This window comes from Microcaecilia unicolor, chromosome 2 (genome assembly GCF_901765095.1).
Source record: "Microcaecilia unicolor chromosome 2, aMicUni1.1, whole genome shotgun sequence".
Lineage (NCBI taxonomy): Eukaryota > Metazoa > Chordata > Amphibia > Gymnophiona > Siphonopidae > Microcaecilia > Microcaecilia unicolor.
Window position 1 is genome coordinate 67,854,019 of NC_044032.1, and position 16,694 is coordinate 67,870,712.

At 42.6% G+C, this 16,694-nt stretch overlaps 1 protein-coding gene across 1 annotated transcript in view; it reads right to left on the reverse strand.

Annotated features, from left to right (window-relative positions):
• Positions 1-16,694, reverse strand: part of ADAMTS12 (ADAM metallopeptidase with thrombospondin type 1 motif 12) — a 744,436-nt gene that overhangs the window by 262,696 nt on the left and 465,046 nt on the right. Inside the window, exon 15 of the mRNA XM_030193011.1 lies at positions 1,238-1,482. Within this exon, the coding sequence (XP_030048871.1) occupies positions 1,238-1,482 (245 nt within the window). The remainder of the gene's footprint in view (positions 1-1,237; positions 1,483-16,694) is intronic.

Here is a 16,694-nt window from a genome sequence, read left to right on the forward strand (position 1 = left end):
GCTAACCAGTAGTACTGAAGTTCGCAAGGGCCAATGAGCATTAAAAATGAGCGGTCTTGAAAAAGATCTTTGAAAGAAAGCTAAATGCAGTCATACTTCCTGAGTGACATTTTGCTAGCTAACGCTTTCTTTCAAAGATCTTTTTCAAGACTGCCTATTTTTAATGCTCATTGGCATACTAACCATTGGATGGTTTAATTCTCCAGATCAACCCAAAGTCTCCTGAGGCAGGCCTTTCGGCCAAAACACCATGCTGTGTCGAGTCTTCTATCAATAAATATTGTTTTACTGAACATTTCAAGTGTCTCTGATCTGTCTTTGGAGCACCTTGGTCCACTTCCCACTGTTCTTTCTGTTTCGCATTCTTCGTGGGATTTCAGCGTTCTTCCATCATGGTGGATTTTCTTTATACCTTTATGTCTAAATTGATAAGCATAACTTTAAGCTCCTAAATTAAAATTCATTTTCAGGTGAAAGCTAAGGGGCCCTTTTAAGCCACATAGGAGCCTACACGTACCTAATGCACACCAATTCAGAACTACCACCCAGATACTACATGACCCAGGCAGTAATTTCATTTTTTATGCATGCCCACTAGGCACACCAGAAAATATATTTTATTTTCCGGCATGCGGCACTAACCGGGCAGTAATCGGCATTGTATGCACGCTGACGATTACCGCCCGGTTAACCCGTGAGACCTTACCACTAAGTGAATGGCTAGCGGTAAGGTCTCAGGCCCAAAATGGACGCACACCAATTTTCATTTTGCCACACGCCCATTTTCAGCTAAACAAAAAGGCCTTTGTTGCAGGTACGCTGAAAAATGGACGGCTACCTAAAGAAAAAGTCCACAGACCATTATTAAATGGACTTTGGGAAAATACACTATTTCTGGGATAAGCAGTATATAATGTTTTGTACTTTTTTGGGATCTTGCCAGGTATTTGTGACCTGGATTGGCCACTGTTGGAAACAGGATGCTGGGCTTAATGGACCTTTGGTCTGTCCCAGTATGGCAATACTTATGTACTTATGGACCTGCATGCGTTCAATACATGCGTCTACACCAACGCAGGCCATTTTTCAGTGCACCTTAGTAAAAGGACCCCTTAGACTCCTACGTTTGGCTGAAAATAGAGCTCACATTTAGGTTTCTTAATTCTAATATTGGCCCTTTGCTAGTATGTTTCACCGTAAATGTGAATGGGAAGTGTTTTCCTAATGTTGCACTTACCTGTAGCCACAGTGATTCATTGGTTGGGCCACGTGCAGCAAGGTTTTCTAAATCTCCATTTCTTTCATACTGAAATGTTGTTCCAGCAAATCTGTAATCTCCATTCCACTGAATAATAAATCCACCATTTAAGTAATATTTCTCAGGATCTTCGCTTCTTATTGAAAGAAAGTTCCCTGCTTCTTTTACCTCCATTATCCTAATATCCCTTGCTTCTTTTGGAATCAGTCCAATGTCAACATAACCTTTATACATGAAAAACAAAACAAAACATGCTTTTCATTCAAGTAATCTTTGCAAAATATCAAACATATTAACAGATATGCTATGCCATAATGTAACTTTGCTACACATTATGCAGATATGCTAATTGTGCTTCTTTCTTTCAATGAATAAACTAAAACAATGAGCTGACCAAATATTTTAATAAGAAATCAGAAAGAGATGTTCATATGATCTAGGTGTTAGACTTAGGCCCTTATTTTAGAAGCCCTACTCACATTTACACATGTACATTCCAGCATTTACATGTGCATATGCAAACCCCAATATTAGAAAGCTATAAAAGTTGCCAAAAATTGTGTGTGTACATTTGGGCACATGTCCAATTTCCATGTGCAATATAATTGAATAAAAAGCTAATTAGCACCAATAATTGGCTTTTTAACAAGAGATTATTGGCACTAATAATTTACACGCATAAATTTAAGTGCGGGATCCTTGCCTAAAAATTACACGCATTATTATAAAATAACAGTGATATGCACCTAATGTAGGGATGTACATTTGCACCACGTTTCAGTTGGTGCAAATGGCTACTCCTAAAGTTACACCTTGAAATGCCTAAGTGAAATGTAATAAGTCCTAGGAAAACTTCCCAACACACATTACTTTTCAAATGATTTTTTAAAGACAGTAGTTAGTTTTTTCCCCAAAAATATTTTATTAGTTTTTTGGATATCATAGATACAAGGAACAATAAAGGGCAGGGGTAGGGAACAAAAAAAATTGAAAAGAAAAGAACAAAGCAAAGAGAAGGAAAAAAAATCAACTGTAAACAGTTGACTAGCCTGCTTATTTTCGAACGAGAAGGCCGGCCATCTTCTGACACAAATCGGGAGATGGCCGGCCATCTCCTGAAGCCGGCCAAATCGGTATAATTAAAAGCCAATTTTCGCCGGCTTCAACTGCTTTCCGTCGCAGGGCCGGCCAAACTTCAAGGGCACATTTTGGCAGGGTATGGAAGGTGGGACGGGGGCGTGGTTACGAGATGGCCGGCTGCGACCGATAATGGAAAAAAGAAAGCCGGCTCTGACGAGCACTTCACCAGCTTCGCTTGGTCCATTTATTTTTAGGACCAAGCCTCAAAAAAGTGCCCCAACTGAGCAGATGACCTCTGGAGGGAATCGGGGATGATCTCCCCTTACTCCCCCAGTGGTCGCCAACCCCTTCCCCCCCCCCCCCCCAAATTAAAAAACATTTTTTTGCCACCCACTATGCCAGCCTCAAATGTCATACCCAGCTCCATCACAGCAGTATGCAGGTCCCTGGAGCAGTTTTAGTGGGTGCAGTGCACTTCAGGCAGGTGGACCCAGGCCCATCCCCCCTACCTGTTACACTTGTGGTGGTAAATGTGAGCCCTCCAACCCCCCCAAACCCACCGTACCCCCATGTAGGTGTCCCCCTTCACCCCTAAGGGCTATGGTAGTGGTGTACAGTTGTGGGGAGTGGGGTTTGGGGGGATTTGGGGGGCTCAGCACACAAGGTAAGGGAGGTATGCACCTGGGAGCAATTTTTGAAGTCCATTTCAGTGCCCCCTAGGGTGCCCGGTTGGTGTCTTGGCATGTCAGGGGGACCAGTGCACTATAAATGCTGGCCCCTCTCACGACCAAATGCCTTGGATTTGGCCGGGTTTGAGATGGCCAGCATCGGTTTCCATTATCGGCGAAAACCGATGCCGGCCATCTCAAACCTGGCCATCTCTGACATTTGGCTGGCCCCAACCATATTATTGAAACGAAAGATGGCCGGTCATCTTTTTCGATAATACGGTTCGGGACCGCTCTTTGCGGAGCCGGCCATATAGATGGCCGCCGCCATTCGATTATGCCCCTCCACGTGTCCATTATATAAGTCCTTTGCGGTAAGCTAAGGTTAGGTCTGAGTAGATTGGAGGTAGTTTTCTAAAGAAGACCAAACTTTTTTTTTTTGAAGACTGTCGCTCGAAACTTCTCTGCCATGGCAAACTCATATTTCTGATGTTGCAGAACTGTATTCCACCAAAAATGAATATTCGACAGTTGAGCTGATTTCCAGTTTGTCAAGTTTCCTTCTTTGATAAAATTATTTGCATATACTATTTTTAAAGCTGCTATTGGGTAATAATCTTCAACATCACAAAAGTCAAATGCCCTTTTTTCTGTAGAGAGTTTAATTGTGTAGTGCATTGCTAAATTTATAATTATGTGTAAGACCCCCAGGGAACTGCTTACTAAATGGCATATCCCTTTAAATGAGGCATGCTAGACTTAGCATCATGTAGCAATAATTTGGGTTATTCTTTCCTATGAACATCACTTTGTACTTGTCCACATTAGATTTCATCTGCCATTCGGATCCCCAATCTTCCAGACTCCCCAGGCCTTCCTGCAATTTCTCACAATCTGCATGTGATTTAACAACTTAGAATAATTTTGTGTCATCTACAGATCTGATCACCTCACTTGTTGTTTACTTTTCCAGATCATTCACTGTATAAAAATGATAAAAATCACCGGTCCCAATATAGATCTCTGTGTTTTCCATATGTACTATCCTTCATTGAAAGACAAGTGTGCATATTTTCAAAGCACTTTGGGAGGCTAAGTTCCATAGGTTTCTATGGAACTTTGGGAGGCTAACTTTGAAAATGAGCCCCATTGGAATGTCATTTAACCTTGCTCTGTGTTTTCTATTAACCAGTTCCCAATCCACAACAGGAATTTGATTTTTATCCTCAGGTGTCTCTCATGAGGGACTTGGTTAAAAGCTTTTTGTAAATCTAGATAATCTATATCAACTGACTCACACTTATTTCAGCCTTCAATAAAATATAGCAGATTGTTGAGGAAAGACGCTTATTGGCTAAATCCATAAGTTCAGTAATTTTGCCTGGTCCTGACATTAGGTTCATAGGTCTGTAGTTTTCCAAGTCATCCCTGGAATTTTTTTTTGTTTTTGTAATCTTTATTTTTATTGTCAATGTTTACATTACACTTCAAGCAAGAAGAAGAAGAAGAAATGTTACGTTGGCCACCTTCCAATCTTCTGGTACCACAACCAGTTTTAATGATGTTAACAGTTTATTGGGAGATTTACCATTTTTAAGTTCTTTCATTACTCCAGGGCGTATATCATCCCTCACAGGTGATTTTCTGCTGTTCAGTTTGTCAATTTGTCTTATTGTATATTCCAATTTCACAGATATTTATTACAGAAGAGGTGCTGTGAGAGGACTTCCATAGAGAAAGAAAATTTCACCGGCGAGTATTTTACCGCCTTGGAAATTACTTTTAAATTTGGGAAAAGGTGAACTTAGGTAATCTCAGTGTCATTATTTTAACTTACTCTGCTTATTTAGGAACTTTCAAAACTGACTGGGTTTTATTTAGATATCATGTTGATTTTAATGTTCAGATGTTTATGATTTAATTAACATATTCTTTGTGCATTGTATTTATCTTGTGCCTTTGAATTTATAAGTGTTGAAAGTTTGTGCTTTTTAATATTATTAATATTAATTATGTAAGTATTAACATTTTTGAATTATATCAATTATTAGTATGTCTGTATAGGAAACTGATAATCCTGTCTTTAGTGTGTATGTTAATTTTGGGACAGTATTTTATTTTATGGTTCAGTTATTATTAATTTTTAATAAATATCTGTTTTTTATAGTTCTCCACACAGTTGATAATCCCTGACGCCACCTCTAGAGAGGCAAAACGTGGCCACGTTGGGTTGTGTTTTAAAGTGGCAAGAATAAAAGCCGTTTTAACTATTAGAAGATGTGTTTTCTGCTTTTGTGGACTGTTTTTGTTTTGTTCCAAATCCCTCTCTTAACATGCCCCCAACATGCACCCTTGAGATTTAGATGCATTGCAGATAAACTGAATAGATAAACATCTGCAAAATGGATTTTGAAAATAAGGATTTGGACTTTTTGGTAAGAAAAATGTCCACATGATGCTTACGTTTTAGAAGTTTTTCTCTTTGAAAAATGAGCCCCTAAGTTAAAATAAAAGGATGTTGAGGAGGGAGTTATACATTTGCAGAGCAATAAGAAAATTGAAGGAACCAACAGTAGAATTTATATCTGTAAAGCAACACTGGCAATGCATGGAGAAACCAATATCCCTAAACAAAGATATGGAACAGAAAGGCTTTTTCTCATTCTCTGCCGATAGAAAATATCTGATTAAACAGGGCCCCTAGTCACAAATGCAGGCATGTACAACTTGATTGAAGACATATCTTTTCATGCCACTCTACATGAAAAACACTAACGATAACTGAATCACTATCAGGCTTATTTTTGAAAGAGAAGGGCGCCCATCTTCTGACACAAATCGGGAGATGGGCATCCTTCTCTCAGGGTCACCCAAATCGGCATAATCGAAAGCCGATTTTGGGCATCCTCAACTGCTTCCCGTCGCAGCGACGACCAAAGTTCATGGGGGCATGTTGGCACCGTAGCGAAGGCGGGGCTGGGGCGTGATTAAGAGATGAGCGTACTTGGCTGATAATGGAAAAAAGAAGGGCGTCCCTGACGAGCACTTGGATGACTTTACTTGGTCCATTTTTTCTTGTGACCAAGCCTCAAAAAGGTGCCCGAACTGACCAGATGACCACCGGAGGGAATTGGGGATGACCTCCCCTTACTCCCCCAGTAGTCACCAACCCCCTCCCACCTTAAAAAAAACTTAAATTTTTTTTGCCAGCCTCAAATGTCATACCCAGCTCCCTGACAGCAGTACACAGGTCCCTGGAGCAGTTTTAGTGGGTGCAGTGCACTTCAGCCAGGCAGACCCAGGCCCATACCCCCCTACCTGTTACATTTGTGGTGGTAAATGTGAGCCCTCCAAAACCCACCCGAAACCCACTGTACCCACATGTAGGTGTCCCCCTTCACCCCTTAGGGCTACGGTAGTGGTGTACAGTTGTGGGGAGTGGGTTTTGGGGGCTCAGCACCCAAATAAAGGAACTATACACCTGGGAGCAATTTGTGAAGTCCACTGCAGTGCCCCCTAGGGTGCCCGGTTGGTGTCCTGGCATGTCAGGGGGACCAGTGCACTACAAATTCTGGCTCCTCCCATGACCAAAGGGCTTGAATTTGGTCGTTTTTGAGATGGGCGTCCTCGGTTTCCATTATGGCAGAAAACTGGGGACGACCATCTCTAAGGTCGACCATCTCAACATTTAGGTTGACCATCTGTAAGGGCGACCTAAATGTTGAGATTTGGGTGTCCCCGACCGTATTATTGAAACAAAAGATGGATGCCCATCTTGTTTCGATAATACGGGTTTCCCTGTCCCTTCGCAGGGCTGTCCATCGAGGACGCCATCATGAAAACTTAGGCGCCCCGTTCGATTATGCCCCTCAACGGCAGTGTTTTCCAAAACTAGTCCTGGAGGCACCCCAGCCTGTCAGGTTTTCAGAATATCCACAATGAATATTCATGAGAGAGAGATTTGTGTATAGTGGGGGCAGTGCACTGTACTATCCTGCTTATAATCGAACGAGAAAAACGCCCAAGTTCCGACCTAAATCGGGAGATGGGCGTTTATCTCACAAAAACGAATAAAGCGGTATAATCGAAAGCCGATTTTGGACGTTTTCAACTGCACTCCGTCGCGGATGCGGGCAAAGTTGATGGGGGCGTGTCAGAGGTGTGGCGAAGGCGGAACTGGGGCGTGGTTATCTGCCGAACAGAGATGGGCGCATTTCACAGATAATGGGACAAAAGTATGCGTTTTTAGCTAGAATTTAGGGCACTTTTCCTGGACCCTGTTTTTTCACGAATAAGGCCCCAAAAAGTGCCCTAAATGACCAGATGACCACTGGAGGGAATCGGGGATGACCTCCCCTGACTCCCCCAGTGGTCATAAACCCCCTCCCACCACAAAAAATGATGTTTCACAACTTTTTATTTTGACCCTCAAATGTCATACCCACCTCCCTGGCAGCAGTATGCAGGTCCCTGGAGCAGTTGTTAGGGGGTGCAGTGGACTTCAGGCAGGTGGACCCAGGCCCATCCCCCCCCCTACCTGTTACAATTGTGCTGCTTAATGCTTAGTTGTCCAACCCCCCCCCGAACCCACTGTACCCACATGTAGGTGCCCCCCTTCACTCCTTAGGGCTATAGTAATGGTGTAGACTTGTGGGCAGTGGGTTTTGAGGGGGATTTGGGGGGCTCTACACACAAGGGAAGGGTGCTATGCACCTGGGAGCTCTTTTACCTTTTGTTCTGTTTTTGTAAAAGTGCCCCCTAGGGTGCCTGGTTGGTGTCCTGGCATGTTAGGGGGACCAGTGCACTACGACTCCTGGCCCCTCCCACGAACAAATGCCTTGGATTTATTCGTTTTTGAGCTGGGCGATTTCATTGTCCATTATCGCTGAAAAGCAAAAACGCCCAGCTCACAACTTGGCGAATAAAACATGGACGTCTAATTTTTTCGAAAATACGCTTGGGTCCGCCCCTTCACGGACCCGTTCTCGGAGATAAACGCCCATGGAGATAGGCGTTTCTGTTCGATTATGCCCCTCCATGGGGATCTCCAGTAAAAGTTCCTCCCAAAATTCACCAATGTAATTAATCTAAGGAGCCATACGGATTGTGAAACTAGCCAGGTGGTATATGGTATCCAATACCCTTGTACCTTTTGGTACATAGGGTAAAGTAAATGAACAATTAAACTTTGAATAGTTGAACACCTGGGTCATATTAAAAATAATGATACACAAGCCCCACAGGTGGATCATTGACAGACAGCATGGCATACTAAAAAAGATTTGTAGTTTTGTTACAAGCTCATGCCCCAAGTGTGTGTATGTGTGTGTGTGTGTGGGGGGGGGGGGGGGGGGGGGATCTCATAACTCTTGCTCAGTAAGGAACAGAAATTTATTTATACCTGGAATACAATAATACCAATGTGAGAACAGGGTACATGTACTGGCATTCTAGTGTACTAGTTCTGCAAAAATTTAATACAAATAAAATTAAAATAAATAACTACCCTTCTCACATCCATAACTCAGCTCAAACAGGATGAGACTTCACATAGGGAATTACTTCCCTCTTTGGCAAAAAACAGAGTGCATGCGCTGGCAGTTTTTGCCAAAGAGGGGAGCAATTCCATGTGAAGCCTCGTCCTGCTTGAGCCGAGCTCTGGATGTGAGAAGAGTAGTTATTTATTTTAATTTTATTTGTATTAAAATTTTGCAAATTGCAGTCAAGAAAAAAAAGACTCATGACAAATGGAAGGAAAAAAAATAAAAATTAAGGGGCCCTTTTACTAAGCTGTGTAAGCATCTATGTGAGCCCAACATACGCCAAAATGGAGTTACCGCCCAGCTACCGCATGGTTCTTGCAGTAATTTCATTTTTGGTGCATGTCCGATACATGTGGCAAAAAAATAATTTTTATTTTCAGACGCACGTATTGGACGCGTGCCAAGTGGCATTTGATGCGCATAGGTCATTAGTGCCCTGTTAACCACGTGAGACTTTACCATTAGGTCAATAGCTGGTGGTAAAGCCGCAGACCCAAAATGGATGCGCAGCAATTTTGATTTTGCCACATATCCATTCTTGGCAAAAATAAATAAAAGGCCTTTTTTACAGACGAGCTGAAAAATGGATCAGCGCATGCCCAAAATCAGCGCCTACACTACCGCAAGTCATTTTTCAAAACACCTTAGTAAAAGGACCCCTAAATACCACATTACGGGATACTAACCTAAATGTGCAGAATAAGAGAAAATACAATATTTAAAGGGTTATATAGTATGACATTAAACATTCCTCCCTAACCCAACTTCCCATAAGTCACGTAAAGTCGTAGTCACATATTACTTATTCATAAGGAAAGCCTCTAACTGAGAATGATCAGAAGGGTAGTTATCAAACATATAAACGGCAAGTGACCGACTCACCTGCAAATGCGCAGTAGAGTCGGAACGCTGAGAGTGTAGAAATCCAAGCCCCGCCTCCACCAGCAGTACAGCCCAATAGGGAGGAGGGCTTGGACATGGGCGTGGAAATCAGAGGAGGAGGGAGCAGGGAAGGAAGGAGGGGCAGATCTGAGGGAAACAAGACGCTGGGGGGATGGCATCGGAGGGGAGAGAGCAGGGTTGGTGGGCGGGGGAGGGGGGGAGAAGGCCATAGGAAAACAAAAAACTAGTCCATTGGTACGGGCTTAACGGCTAGTAATAATAATAAAGAAATGTTAAAGAAAGGACGAAAAGCTCAGAATTAGTTGTGATCAATGGCAGTTATTCATATTTCTTGGCAGTCTGATCTCCTGAAGGCACATGCAGCAAAACATAGGACTATGTAGAGATCAGCAAAAGATCAACAGATTGCTGTAGCACCTGATTTGTAACATTGTATCACTGGTAGCACTTTAGAAAAGTATTTTGTTTCAACCTAGTGGCTTTTGATCAGATTTTGAAGAACTTCACTTGGTTTCAGGAACTAAAAAGTACAAGAGTAATCTTGTTGGGTTTTTTGGAACAGTTATGGAATTATTTTAAAATATGGATTTAGCCACTGCACTGGCGCAATTATTGATATCTTGGAGATTCAGCCAATGGTTGAAATAATTTTAAGATTCTGAGCACCTTCACTATATTTTATTTAAGGGTTTATTTAAGAATATTATTAAAACTAGATATTTCTCCTTAAGGTTAATTACATTCTACATGAAAAGACATGTCAACAAGCAAGCTGCATTTGCCTGCATTTATGACTGGGGGTAGAGAATGAGAATAAAGCCTTTTTAAATAAAGTTCCTTATGTTTAATGGCACTAACAGAACTAGTACACTAGAAAGCTATTAGAAAGCAATTGCAGAGATTTGACAAGGCTGTTAAAAAGTGCTTCTGCATACACAGATTACTCTCATAATATAAGGTAAAGTTGTTTTTAAACTGTGACTTATTATACTGTTTTTATTCAACTTCCAACCAAACACATCAACCCAGCTGGAACTCTGCAAAGAACAGCCTATAAATGATTGCTGTATTTCCTTGCTAGCAATTGTTTCCCATTACACTTGAATTTAAAATATATGCAAAGATAAATTCTTTAATTAAAAAAATACCCCAATGAACAGAACACTTACTTAGTATACATATATAATTCAAAAGCGGAAAGGGTTCCATTCACCCAAAATCATTTATTTTTTACCACTGAAGGAGGAATACTAGAAATCTCTTCCCTATCCCCAGCCCCTATAAAGAGTCACTATAAAAACAGACATTTGGCAAAATAGTTATTTTCCTTCAACAAGCCAGATTGAGTCATGCATACAAGCAGGGTGATGTCACTTGATGCCACTGGGATGGAACTGACCTTCTAGAGCTCAGAATTTGTATAAGGTCCTTTGCACACGCAACCCTTCCCATGCATAGTGGACTCCTCAGCTCCTCAGTTTTGTTTTGAACTGTTGGCAAATAGATATATCATAGAGCTCTCTCACTGAAATCTCTTCTTTTATTAACCATGTTTAACTTTTCAGGTTACCGTCAATGTTCTCTAGTGTTATGGTGACTAACAGACTTCTTTTCAAAAGAGAAGGGTGCCCATCTTTCGACACAAATTGGGAGATGGGCATCCTTCTCCCAGGGTCGCTCAAATTGGCATAATCGAAAGCCAATTTTGGGCGCCCTCAACTGCTTTCCGTCACGGGGACGATCAAAGTTCACGGGGGCATGTCAGAAGCATAGCGAAGGCGGGACTGGGGCGTGCTTAACACATGGGTGTCCTCAGCCAATAATGGAAAAAGAAGGGCGTCCCTGACGAGCACTTGGCCGACTTTACTTGGTCCATTTTTTCTTGCGACCAAGCCTCAAAAAGGTGCCCGAACTGACCAAATGACCAAAGGAGGGAATTGGGGATGACCTCCCTTTACTCCCCCAGTGGTCACTAACCCCCTCCCACCCTAAAAAAAAGTTTAACATTTTTTTTTGCCAGCCTCAAATGTCATACCCAGCTCCCTGACAGCAGTATGCAGGTCCCTGGAGCAGTTTTAGTGGGTGCAGTGCAGTTCAGGCAGGCGGACCTAAGCCCATCCCCCCCTACCTGTTACACTTGTGGTGGTAAATGTGAGCCCTTCAAAACCCACCACAAACCCATTGTACCCACATGTCGGTGCCCCCCTTCACCCCTTAGGGCTATGGTAGTGTTGTACAGTTGTGGATAGTGGGTTTTGGGGGGCTCAGCACCCAAGGTAAGGGAGCTATGCACCTGGGAGCAATTTATGAAGTCCACTGCAGTGACCCCTAGGGTGCCCAGTTGGTGTCCTGGCATGTCAGAGGGACCAATGCACTACGAATGCTGGCTCCTCCCATGACCAAAGGGCTTGGATTTGGTTGTTTCTGAGATGGGCATCCTCGGTTTCCATTATTGCTGAAAACCAGGGATGGACATCTCTAAGGATGACCAACTGTAAGGTCGACCTGATTGTTGAGATTTGGGCGTCCCCAACCATGTTATAAAAATGAAAGATGGCCACCCATCTTGTTTCGATAATATGGGTTTCCCCGCCCCTTCGCCGGAACGTCCTGCAAGGACGTCCTCAGGAAAACTTGGGCGCCCCATTCGATTATGCCCCTCCATGTTTTTCATTGTTGGAATATCAGCTTTTCAACTGTTAAGAAATCTTCCAATCTATAGACCTACGCCCATTCTGTCTCAACTGTAGGGATTACCAGTCACACTAGCCTTGAAGAAATAACAAGGTAAAAAATCTTCGTAGTCACCAGAACCACCTTTGAGACTTTTTGTCTAAGATGGTAGTATTGTGGAGCACAAAAGATCCAGATGTAAAGACACATTTTATGAAGTTCTCTCCTTTCTCTGTTTCCTTGGAAGTTCACAGTCTATTCTATCTTTCCTTTGCTCCTGTTGTACCATCTACTTCCCTGGGCTCTGTGCATTGATTATATAATGGCCAGTATATTTTCTGTGATATCTCCCAACACTGCCAACCCATCAGTTCTGTGTGATACCTTGAGTAAATGCTTATACTTTAACCTCAGTGTTGGTAGAAATAATCATCACCATGGCCTAAGAGCAGTCTCACTCCTCAGCCCTTACTCCCGCACAAAGAGTAACTCATTTAGATGTCTTCATCTTGTTCTTTGCTATATTGGACTCAAAACGTAAGTTTGTGCATTCACTTCCACCATCCTCTCTGGCTTTCATCTCATTTGCAGCAATGGCTAGGTAGGGTCTACAGGAATGCCATCTGATCCTTCTTCTCTACCATAGATGGATGAATCTCATCATGGGCGCATTTCATTTCCCAAGATGGCTGAAGAAGTCAGAACCAAGATTTGGCAACTTGACCTTCTGTAATAGATAGTGGGCTCCAACATGACATGGTATGCTCAAGGACCAACAGTTCCATAGGTGGCAGCACTCACTTACTGTTCAGCCTGTTTCCAAAACATGAAACATGCAGTGTAGACTCCTAGTTGCAAAAACTTCAGAAAGGCGGTATATCAAGTCCCATTTCCCTTTCCCTACTGCCTTCAGCATCATCCAGTTCATCAGTAGTAGTTTAAAAAAAAAACAGCCAAGAGAACCTAAAAGAATGCAGAAATGTTCTAACACCCCTCAGGGAAAGGACTCATTGTTTAGATCATTAAGGAGGAAAAAAAAGTCTAAAGGAGCTATGCATACATAGCTCAGAGTATGCATGTCATCATTCAGAAAGTGAATAGCATGGATGCAAGCTTCCAGATTGTCTAAAGATGTTTCTTCTTATTAAGATTTACTCCTTGGAGAAAAAGTGAAAGCGACAACTGATGTGATTAAATACCATTGTTCTACTCTTCAGCATGTTTCAGTAGTTCAGCCCTCTGTTATGGCCATCTATGTTAGAATCACTTCTTTCAATTGATTTTGATGTAACCATTACTATCACAAAAGCTTTATTACCAGAAACAACTCAGCAAGCTCAGTCTGGTTGCCCTAAAGCCAAGACTTATACAAGTGACTCTTATTCATTATATTAGCCTTCTCTTAGCTTGTATACCCCCCCCCCCCCAATTCTATATAATTGCACACCGAATTTTATGCTCAGCATGCAAAGTTGCATGCACAAGTTAAAGAATAATGTCAGTTGTGCACGTAATTAATAATTAGCTTCTAACTGGCATTAATAAGCAATAATTGGCACTAATCACCATTTATGTACTAACTACCTTTAGTTGGGATTCTATAAAATTGCACATGCAAAATCCATAGAGTGCAACTACAAGGGGTTGTGGACCTGGGAGGGGCATGGGTGGGACAGGGGCATACCTAGCACTTATGCACACATCTTATAGAATATTAGCATGTACACACCTAGCTGCCTACACTTAATTTAAGTATGAGCATTTACACCAGCCATTGGGCTAAAGTAAATGCATGCTTCTAAAGTTGGTAACTGAATACATGATTTTAGAAGACAGGAGGCCTGTTTTTGGCATCGACGTTCCAAATCAGTCGGTAACTGAATAAATAATATCTTAGAACAGTGGCGTAGCCAGACCTGAGATTTTGGGTGGGCCCAGAGCTAATATGGGTGGGCACGCACTGTCTATATAGTGTCTCTTGGGATCCTACAAAATAATGCCTTAGAATTCACTTGATGCCCAACAGCTGCCCTGCATCAGTATAACCACATATATACTTAATGGAAACATTGATATTTTTAAATATAATTACATTATCCCACAATCTCTCCACTGCAAAATGCTGTGCACAAACTTGTGCAAAAACACACTCATATCCTTACTAAACCATACCAGCACTAATTCCAAGGACAGGATGAGCTACAACCTTATGCTTGAAAAGGCAGAACTGTAATTACACTAGGCTCTAAAACACCAATATACTAACTCGTGAAAAAAAAAGCAAAACAAAAAGGGCTGCAAATACTACATGCTAGCAGAATACTGCACCTTGATCACACATGAAAAACACATGACACAACAGACACGACACAAGGAACTAGAAATAAAAAAATATGAAGGCAAAATACTGAACTGGGGCATGGCATGAGAGTGGGACAAGGGAGGAGCATGGGCAGGGCAGATGTCAGGTTTTTCTTTGGCAACTCTACCCAAGGAGAGGGCCCGGCACACCAACTGCATTAACCTTATTAGGGAAAGAGCACCCTCTCATTCAGCCATGCATGCATCAAAGTGTCTCTTGGAAGAGTAACATTACAAAGCATTTGCAATGCGGTACCTTTGCTGTTCTGTCTACTGTCCTTATAAAATGTGAAGAGCCGAGGGGTACTGCTTGCTTTCAACATCACAGACAGGAATTTTTCCAACCTTGTTTTCAGCTCTGGGGTCCAAGAATCCTGAGCTCTTTAAAAGAGGGATGCACTGTCAACCCCCTTTGTGCATGTGGAGCACAGCACTGCAGCTATGCTGCCCTCAGATGCCACAAGGCCGAGCGAGCCGACGACGGACGGAGCGAGAGTGAGGCTGATGATGAGCACGCCCGCCGCTGCGCACATCCACATCCACGTAGGATGGATGGGAAGAAGAGAACATGACGCGCCAGAGAGATCATCAGCTGAGCCGGCCCTCCCTGCCCTGAGCCAAGCGGGTGCCCGCGACGTGGGGTAGCGCTTACGCTAGGCTGCTCAGCTCCAGCCTCCGCTGCTGCAGTCAGTCAGAGTATGTGCGCTTGCTTGGGTGGCGTGGTGGGGCGGGCCTGAGCCGAAATCAGGCTGGAAGGATTCAGGAATCAGCTGAGCCAGAGCGCGAGCGGGTGGGTGCCGTCTCTGTCAGTCTGTCTGCCGTATGCTAGGAGGCTGCTGCTGCATTGTGCGTGCGCTTGAGTGGGCGGGCCTGGGCTGAAATTGGGTGGGCCTGGGCCCACCCAGGCCCACCCGTAGCTACGCCCCTGTCTTAGAAGAGAGGAGACCAAAGAAGTTTTCGTTTAAGTAAAATTTCAACAGTGTATGTTCATACACTAGATCATCCGAGGTTGCTCAAGACCCCTGAGGCAGGCCTTAGGGCCGAAACACGGCCGTGTCGGGTCGTTTTTTATGCAATAAAGTGTTTGTGGTATCCTCATTTGTTTTTTCCCCACTTTTTTTTTGTTTCACATCTCACGGTATCTTGAGGGTTTTTACCTCCCTTTTTTTGTGCAATACAATTGCTGATACAGAATTCACGCTTCACATGCATCATCCCAGTACTTTAGATGATGACTAGAGAATTACCCTCCAAACCTCTACTCTCTGTAGACTACTACCCTACTTGTTGGAGATAGGGTTCAATTCTTCCTACCAGCTTCACAAGATTCATTATCCACCCCCTGGATCAACCTTCATAATGGATTCAACCTCCCATGGCATCCCAGTCTTCTTTCAGGAGGAAGTCTATCTTCTACTCCAGGCCATGGTCATAGCACATTTCCCTCCATAACAGAGGAATCAAGATAAGTACTAAAGGTACTTTCTTATTCCAAAGAAAACAGGAAACTTATGCCTTACAATTCATCAAAGAGACTTCAATCATTTTCAACCTCAAGGAAAAGTTCAAAATGATAACTATCCTCTATATTCATCCTTTGCTCAACAAGTGAAAATAGAAGGATACATATATATATTCCAATCTGTCTTTCTTACAAAATTACTTCATATTTATCCTTCAGTCCATCCATTTCCAGTATAACATCCTTCTGGCAGGCTGGGGTACTTTTAAAGTTCTTTGAAGTGGAAGTTGCACGCTTTATTAAACTGGGACATTTTGTATTTCTGTATCTGAATGACTGGTTTCTAGTGGCTCAGTTAGTGTTACAGACCTTAACTTTCCTTCAAGAAGCACTTGCTTCAATCTCTGAATTTTTCTATTAAGTTTCAAAAGGATGCTCTGTATCCATCATTTCCTTTATAGGTGCAATCTTGAACACTATACAGTCTAAAGCCTACAACATTGTACCAAGCAATCAGTGCCTAGGGTCAAACCAGAGCATACTTACAAATGCTGCGGTGCATGGCTGTAATAGATAGTGCAACATTCTCAGTAACATTTCAAATTCCAATGGAATCAATGCTCTCAAATTCCAATGGGATCAATGCTCTCAAATTCCAATGGGATCAATGCTCTCAACCTTCTCATGGAGACATTGCGCTCACCCCTTGTCACTGCCTTAAGCTATAGTGGTAGATTCACAAACCC